Genomic DNA, 9,052 nt, shown 5'->3' on the forward strand with positions numbered 1-9,052 from the left:
GCCTCATAGGGCTTAACAAGGTGTGGCACCTTCAGCTCTTCATCTCCAACAAGGGACCACTACAAAAAATTACATTCTAACAGGGAAAATAAAATGTAAAAAGCCTCAGAGTCACAAATGAGGGCTCCCTCTTCCAGAACGGACAGAAGTACCATATATGCAAGAGATAAATTATATTTAATTAAAGAAAACATTGCCATGTAAAAACAGTTTTAATTCTTAGGGAAGTAACTTGCTTGTCACTATTTACACCTTCACATTGTAAATGTGTGAAAAATGAATGGAAATTCCATTTGACACATGCAAATTGAAAATATGTATTATATTCATATTGCATCCTAATAATAATAATATTAACAAGACAAAACAGAAAATGATTGATCCATATTATTCTCTCTTCTTCACTGAATGGTTATTTATTCACATTTGGTTTATGGTAAATACTCATCTTGCTGAGCACTCAAAGCTCTTGACAGAACAATTTTGCCATTGACTCAAACTCAAATTTATACAGTATGCATCTATATGCAGTACTATTATCACTCATATACTTGTCACAGGAGGCAATTCTATGCCCAAGGAAACTTCTGAAAGCAGAAACAAGAAGACGGGAAATTAAATCGCTAACCTTCTGGTTACCTGCTGAGCCACAGCCACTGGTTTATTATGCACCAGTTTCTGAAAAAGGGTTTATTCTGGAAAGTAATAAACTATTATTTAAAAATACTGCAACAAATGTCACACGTGTGTGTGTATGCTCAATAAACACATTTAATAAAGTTTTACGTACCATTAGGAATGTATCTCATCAAGCCTTCTAAGTTCAGTGCACACTGTTCTATATAAAGTCATTTCATGTGTAATTTCTTGATGGCACTAGGTGGCATCAAATTACTGCAGTTAGAATCTGCAGCTCCTGTCTCTTCTCCTATAAGACTAGTAGTGTGAGTATTTATCACACAGGGTGGACGACTCGGCTATGACAGATGTCTGACAGACCAACACACACACACACACACACACACACACACACACACACACACACACACACACACACACACACACACACACACACACACACACACACACACACACTACAGGGTGTCCTGCTTAGGCCCCCGCGCTGCCGCTGCTCCCAGACCAGCTTCCTCTGGCGCTAACCCCGCCCTCCAAACAGAGACGTCATCAAAATCACAGCCGTGACGTGTGGACGCACCATTCTCCTCATCCGTCCCGGAGCAGAGCATCATCAAAATCATCATCCATCACCCCCTCCCTCCCTCCCTCCCTCTCTCTCTCTCTCTCCTCCCTCCCTCCGCTGTCTTTTTAATGTAACTTCTGACTGATCGGGGGAGCAGGCAGCGTCTGGAGAGCCTGGTCCGGAGACTCCATCACTGAGGAGGGATCTGCTCGGCTCGCACGCTATTCTCATTAAAGCTGGACTCAGCGGACAGGGAGGATCACACTTCAGATGTGTTTGGGATACCGTGGTGGATTTGGCTCAGTGTTGTGCGTCTTCGTGTTTCCTCGGTGGATGATATTCTCTGCGTCTGAATGAAGCTTGTTTTTTGGATGTGCCTCGCGCCCAAGCTGTTTCTGGTGACTGCGCATTCTTTATTGGTGAAGTCGCGCGTGATCTTTTTATTAGCGTTATCTTATGAGCCTTATTCACGTTACATTCCAGGAGTGACTATTTCAAATTTACCACACGATGCCGCAGTTTCAATGAGCGCGTTTTAGTAGCCCACGCCAGCAAATCCCGTGCGTTGATTATTGCGTAAAAATAGAAAAAGTTGGGCGCGCAAAGTTTTGGTGACGGTCGATATGGCTATGGTGGCGTGGAGAAGCACCGAGGGCGTCGGGGACACCCAGGGCACCCTCTCCTCCCCGGTGTCCCAGGTCGCGCCTCTGTCTCTTCCCGGGGAGATGACGGGACACATGAACCAGGCGCCCTCTCTGGATTTACCCCCGGCGGCTCCCCAGGGCGCACCGCCGCCCAACCTGTCCAGCGCCGCCACCGCGACCACCACCACCACCACCGGCGGCGGCAGCAACAATAACAACAACACCTCCTCTTCCTCCTCCTCCTCCTCGTCCATGGACAAGCAGCAGAGCCAGCAGATCGAGTGCATCGTGTGCGGGGACAAATCCAGCGGGAAGCACTACGGACAGTTCACGTGTGAGGGATGTAAGAGCTTCTTCAAGCGCAGCGTCAGGAGGAACCTGAGCTACACCTGCAGGGCCAACAGGAACTGTCCCGTGGACCAGCACCACCGCAACCAGTGCCAGTACTGCCGCCTCAAGAAATGCCTCAAAGTCGGCATGAGGAGGGAAGGTACGCGCTGGCATCCTCCTCTTGTTGCTCTGGGTATTGACACATGAGCCGCTCAGCACCACACCTTACTGTCCAGGACAATGTTCGGTGTCACACAGCACCGCGTGTTTGTCCACATTATTTAGTTTGAACACTAAACTCTAATTGTGTGCATGCTACCTATGTGTGTAGGCTAGCTCTCTGCATCAGTCTGGACTCAGGCATGTTGCCTTTGTCTTGTGCGCAGACTCCGGTTATTTCTGATGGAGCCTCTCATATATATTATTATTGTGTTTGAATTGTGGTGTGTGTTCTGTGTGTCCTCAAATCACAGATTAGTGCGCTCAGCTAGCATCCTGTAGCATGAGTGTGTTATTGTGGCTCCTCCTGTGTCCGTTTTACGCGGCCATTGTGTGTCTGAAACAGTCCGGAGCTGCGTTAAATGTCACATGTTCGAATACCCAACCCGAGCTGCGACCTTCTACTTTAGATTCCACGTTTTTTTCGTTTAAATTGTCGCCTTTATCTGCGTGAGGTTTTCGGATTATGTGTGCGCGTGTGGGCTGTGTTTATGTATGTGTAAGTAAGTGTGTGTGTTTGTGTGTGTTTGAGCGTAGGCTATTCATTATGCATGCTCGTCGTACAGGCCCGAACGTAGCCGACTGAAGTCCACCATTACAGCCTCCAAAATAGCAGAGTTACATAAGAAATGTTTCTCTTATTTTAAACAAATCCAAATAGACTTTAATAAAAAATTAAACACCTAATAATGATACAAGTAAATGAAAGAGATTGAATCACAGACGCTTGGTGTAGGCTATTAAAAGAAAAAAATTAATTTGACTCGCCATAAAAAACAAATAGGTATCTACGGGTTTGGCCTTGAATTTAAAACATTAGTGGAAAATAAAAAATACCCACAACTCAGCTGAAACACCTCGCAGGTCGTGGCCTACAAACAGCTTGAATTATATATATATAGCCGCTGAATGTGACATGTCTGTCCTGGAGCTGCCTGAAAGTGACTGGTGTCCATGTCTGAAGAGCCAGTCCACCATGGGCTACCACTCAGCTGTAATGGCTACAAAAAGGGGGGGAGAGAGAGAGTGCGTGTGTGTGTGTGTGTGTGTGTGATATGATTTTTTTACAGCTTTGATTAGCATCTCAATTTTAAAGATGTATTGAACTATTTCTGTTTCCATCTGTGATGCTTTTTTTGACTTTTTTCTTGTGTTTTCTTGTTTGCAGCTGTCCAGAGAGGCAGGATTCCCACCCAGTCTTACCACGGCCAGTTTGCCCTGACGAACGGAGACCCTCTCCAGTGTCACTCCTACCTGTCGGGGTACATCTCCCTGCTGCTGCGGGCCGAGCCCTACCCGACCTCCAGGTTCGGCTCTCAGTGCCTGCAGAGCAACAACATCATGGGCATCGAGAACATCTGCGAGCTGGCGGCCCGCATGCTCTTCAGCGCCGTGGAGTGGGCCCGCAACATCCCCTTCTTCCCGGACCTGCAGGTGCCGGACCAGGTGGCCCTGCTCCGCCTCACCTGGAGCGAACTGTTCGTGCTGAACGCCGCCCAGTGCTCCATGCCCGTCCACGTGGCCCCGCTGCTGGCCGCCGCCGGCCTGCACGCCTCGCCGATGTCCGCGGACCGGGTGGTGGCCTTCATGGACCACATCCGGGTGTTCCAGGAGCAGGTGGAGAAGCTGAAGGTGCTGCACGTGGACTCTGCGGAGTACAGCTGCATCAAGGCCATCGTGCTGTTCACCACAGGTAAACCCTCTGTCTGTCTGTCCGTGCCAACATGGAGGCCTCGGGCTGAGCCCACACTGGAGCTAATCACGTTTGAACAAAATCAAAGTAGTTAAAGGGAGAAAGAAAAATAAATGTATATGAATATATGAGTCTATAGCTGCGTTGTGCACAACATGGCAGAGTGGGTGAGAAAAGCGTCACACATTATAAACCATTTTGTAACGGAAATCACCATCAGTAGAATAAAATATGTTTTCCTATAGAACAAATATTCAGTCAATGATGATGTTGGGAAAACTTGTGAATTGGAACACAAAAGCTGGTTAAAATCCCTGAATAGCCTATTTAACTAGTTACCATTTAAGAATATTGCTGTTTTTCTAAATAACGTATACAGCCCTGCAGAATGTGTATATTAGTTGAATAATACAAATAAATAAATAAATGTCCCCTAGCTGTTTAAATTATAATTTGGGGTTTTTAAAATTAGGGCAAGTTTTTTCACATGGGGTTTCCCCGGTTTAAAAATAATACATAAGTAAATTAATAAATACATTTTATTTTCCTACAAATTAAAATGTGATCCGACCTCCAGGGTCATTATACAGGCAAAAATTTAACGAAAAAACAATAAAATAATATTATATCTATATATTTTTTTTAATTATGTTTCCTTTCTAATTAAAATAATTTTCTTCATATAACCTACGTATTTTCTTTACTGTTGAGACCTACATTAATATTGTAACCCCATACAGCCTTAAATAAGCATATGAGTCCTATCAGAATTATAAAGTGTGTTTTTATTAAAACATTTAAGGGGCTGCTTTTGATATTAGTTGAGTTTACAAACAGCATCAAATCCCTGCAGCCCCAAAAATGTAAAACACTAAGAATGAATCATCCAGTGAACAAATGACATTGGGACTGACTCTTTAGCTTCTAATATTTAACATCTAATATTTTATTTTATTGTTGATTATCCTTTTGTAAAGTATTTTATTAAATAAAGATAAAGAGTGTTTACCTAATTCACATACAATTTCCTCCAAATAGAAAACCACTAAATTAACTCATCATTTGTCATATTTAAAGTTTGTTTATTTATTTATTAACTTCATTCTGTTGCTTCAAACATGAATGACACAAATGCTATATATTTATTCATACTATATATTTAAATATTTAAATGTACAGTTTACAGAAACAAGTACAGTACTTACAGTTAATGCTGAGACCTTGATGACTGTCATCACTGCAGTGATGAATGCATACCAGTTATTTGCTTTTTTTTTGATCAGTCACATTGTTTGACGGTTGAATCCAAAGGACAAATGATAGTGGAGTAAACAATAAAACTATGTAGGTCTATTTCAGGCACCATGAGCACATCCAAACACGTGTCCTTAAACTGGGACACAGTAGCCGTTGTTTAACCCCTGCTGCCATCCGGCCTGCAGCACTACAGTACAAACACAGGGTGTACACACGTAGTCTGTGGAAATACTACATGAAGGAAGGAGCGCAGCCGATGATGCGGCTGGACTATTGATACACCAGTATTGTTTCCTTATCTATATGTTCTGCACATCTTTATTTGATTGGAGGATTAGCGCCATCTTTGTTTCCTGATGGCAACAGATTGATGAGATATCAACTCATCACACTAGGTCAACTTGAGGCAGATTTGTTTTCAGCACAGTAATGATCCTGAGGGCAAATTTTACAGATTTTTTCCTCCTATTTTTTAACACCCGTGCACTTGTATTATTACCTGACCATGTTTGACTGACTGATTTACTCTGTTCAATATTATACACAGTCAGTAATGTATCTACTCTACTGATCTCTTACTTCTGTAAATGAGGGTGAACCAGATAAGCGGCCATCTGCTGTCTGTCTTCTCCTTTATTTTCCTAATCAGAGCCGTTATACCACTCAGAGATAGTTTAGAACGTTTAACTGATATTTGTTTCTGGTAGATTTTATATAGTTCACCCATTTTTCATTAAACTCTATAGATTACCCACTGATTTCCTCCTGTCTTTCCTCTGCTGTGTAGTCACTAACCTTATTAGAATATTACTGCTGATCTTTTCAAGGCCTGAGCCACTGGTCTTGACTTCTTCTCCTTCTGTCCTCTCTGTCTGTAGATGCTTGTGGTCTCTCGGATGTGGCCCATGTGGAGGGTCTGCAGGAGAAATCCCAGTGCGCTTTAGAGGAGTACGTGAGGAGCCAGTACCCCAACCAGCCCAACAGGTTTGGGAAGCTGCTGCTCCGCCTGCCTTCCCTCCGCACTGTCTCGTCTTCTGTCATAGAGCAGCTTTTCTTCGTGCGTCTGGTGGGGAAAACCCCCATAGAGACTCTGATAAGGGACATGCTTCTGTCCGGCAGCAGCTTCAACTGGCCTTACATGCCCATTCAGTAGAGGAGAAGGCGGCAGTGGTGCTGCTAAGGTCAGGACAGGTCTCACACCTCAAATCAAGTCATTTCAGAGACTGCAGCTTAAAATCTGTTGATTTGAACAAGGGAAAAAACAAACTGCCAGTGAAATGAGATAATTACAGAAATTTTCAAGTAAACTTTTTTATTTAGTTTTAACATTTTTCTTGATTCCTGAGGAGTGACCTGCCTTATGCTGTTTTTCATGTTTCCAGAAAGATCTGTGAAACAAATTCACCTTTTGGGCAGTGAGGAATCATCAGACCACACTGGCAGAAGTTTTAATTTGTTCAAAGAGGGGAAAAAATATTCATGACATGAAATGATGGACCTTTTTTACTCAGTCTGTTTTTTTTGGGATAACAAACAATATTTATTCAAACCCTTTGTGTATATTTATCGTGCTTGTAAATTATCTTTTTAATGTTTCATGTATTTTTGACCCGGCCAGTGAGAAAACTGCAGGGATTGTCTCGTGTCGATCTGTTTTTTTTTCTTTTGTCTGTTTGTTTGTTTCATACCTTCCAGACTTGGCACTTTGGACTAAAGGAACATTTCAGAAAGATTTAACACAAGTGTTTGAAACCCAGCCTAAATGTGTACCAACAGATCGGTGAGATTAATGCTGTGTTTTAGTCACTTTGGAAACTGCACTTCTCGTGATCAGTGTTAGGTTGCGCCAAGTAATGCATTACTTGTTAATCTTTGCATAGATAGTATCATTACGTAATATTTCCTGCAATATTTTACTACTTTCTGGCAGATCAAATTATTTCTTACATTTCTACTTTTTTGCATTCTAGAAATAATATGACAAAAGTTTATTTTTTTCTCCCTTGAAAGATCAGAAACCATATTTCTCACCATGTGTATGAATTTAAAAGATAAATTCAGCTTTTCTTTCCATGTCTCATCTGAACAAAGTTTATAATGAGGCTAAATGTGGCAAAAACAAATAAGAGGTTGGAGGCTGAATGTTTACTGAGCTGTACATTAATGTGACATTTTAATATTTAGAGGCGTTAAATGAAAAAAAAATGTTTTCTTTTCTCATATAATTTTTTACAGTGAAAAGTAATGACATTACTCTAGCGGATTAATGAGTGATGCATTACCACACACTTCTAATTCATTTATGTTTCCAGGTGTTTTACACTGACTGTCTGAGAGAGATTTAAGGAGCCCTGGTTCTGATGTATAACTGCAGTGTCATTTTGGGGTAAATGAACTGTGCACAACTTCCCAGGTCAACTCTATTTCATTAGAATTCATGCGTTTATGAGCCCAGGCTGCTGAATGGCACAATAGACCACTGCAGGGTATATTTGCTGAATTGAAAATGTGTGTATATGTGTGTGCGTGCATCTGTGTGCGTGTGTGTATGAGTGTGTATTTGTGTTTACTTCTTTTTGACAACCACTCTGATGTACTGTGAAAACATATTGGTTAACATATTGGTACCATATTAAATTATAACTCAAGATTTATAAATAAAGTGTATTTGGTTTATTTTGCCATTTCAGTTCTGTGTTGTTTGTGACTGCCCCCACCCCCCACCCCCCACGCCAACTAAAAGAAAATGTGTGTTTTCTACATGTGTGTGTCACTAGACACATGAGTGTGTGCAGAAACAGAGTGAGAGAGTGAAAGTCCCACATAGCTGTCTGCTGCTCTGGAGCCTGTTTCTGACTGTAATGTTGTCACTAATCAGACATTTGGATCAAACTAATTGTTCTCCATTGAGAGGCTTTATGTGTGTGTCAGGATTTATTTGAATTTGCTTTATTTGAAGACCTCCTGCAGGAAAACATTTAACTTGTCTCCAACTGTAACGCTGGATTGGGCTGATCAGGCAAACCGACGGAAACACATTCAGAACTGTGAAACACGTTTAGGAACATACTGTTGACCCTGCATTTATGTTAAGTTTTGCCCAGCTGATGCAGGTTTTAAATCTTATGCTGGTTTTTCATATCTTATTGTCTAACTGGACCAAATTAATCAATATTCAAAGTGTGTACAAAAGTGATACATACAAAAAACACATTGTCTTATATAGTCCAGATACTAAACTTATGATAGAAAACGATATAACCTCCAGTTATTCAGTGCCAAAGTATAAGCAATAAAATGTAGTTAAAATCTATTTGAATCCGTTTTCTCGACTTATCACTGAACACCTCTTAACAAACACTCAGTTCTACTGTGCAGTGATCCATTGATTGATAGAGGTGGTTAAACTGTGCGTGAGGGAGGAGAGCAGCATGAACATGGATTTCTAATGGTGTCTGTGTTGGCAGATTGAGGGACAGAGAGGATTAAAGCAGCTTCTTTGCTTCTTAGCGGACAGAGAGCTAATGAGGGGCCCCTGAGTGCTCTGTCACTGCAGTTTACCCTGAGGAGGATGAAGCTGGGCGCTCCACGGCCCCCGAGCTCCCCGACGAGCCGGAGGGCCAACATGAGAACATGGAGCACTTTCCCACACAGGGACAGGTCCACACGGAGAAACACGGAGGAGCAGTTCATTAGAGGACCCTCAAC

At 42.3% G+C, this 9,052-nt stretch overlaps 1 protein-coding gene across 2 annotated transcripts; it reads left to right on the forward strand.

Annotated features, from left to right (window-relative positions):
* Window positions 1–1,269: 1,269 nt before the first annotated feature.
* Window positions 1,270–8,033, forward strand: LOC109645183 (COUP transcription factor 2). Of its 2 annotated transcripts, none has more exons than XM_020110724.2 (3): window positions 1,270–2,368; window positions 3,563–4,087; window positions 6,223–8,033. In XM_020110724.2, exons 1-3 carry the CDS (start codon window positions 1,825–1,827, stop codon window positions 6,495–6,497), a joined length of 1,344 nt encoding a protein of 447 aa, XP_019966283.1. In that variant the 5' UTR covers window positions 1,270–1,824; the 3' UTR covers window positions 6,498–8,033. The 2 variants fall into 2 exon arrangements, with proteins under 2 accessions (XP_019966283.1, XP_019966284.1); XM_020110725.2 differs by having other exon boundaries at window positions 1,274–2,335.
* The last annotated feature ends 1,019 nt before the right edge of the window (window positions 8,034–9,052 follow it).

The sequence above is a fragment of the Paralichthys olivaceus genome, chromosome 1 (genome assembly GCF_024713975.1).
Source record: "Paralichthys olivaceus isolate ysfri-2021 chromosome 1, ASM2471397v2, whole genome shotgun sequence".
Taxonomy (NCBI): domain Eukaryota; kingdom Metazoa; phylum Chordata; class Actinopteri; order Pleuronectiformes; family Paralichthyidae; genus Paralichthys; species Paralichthys olivaceus.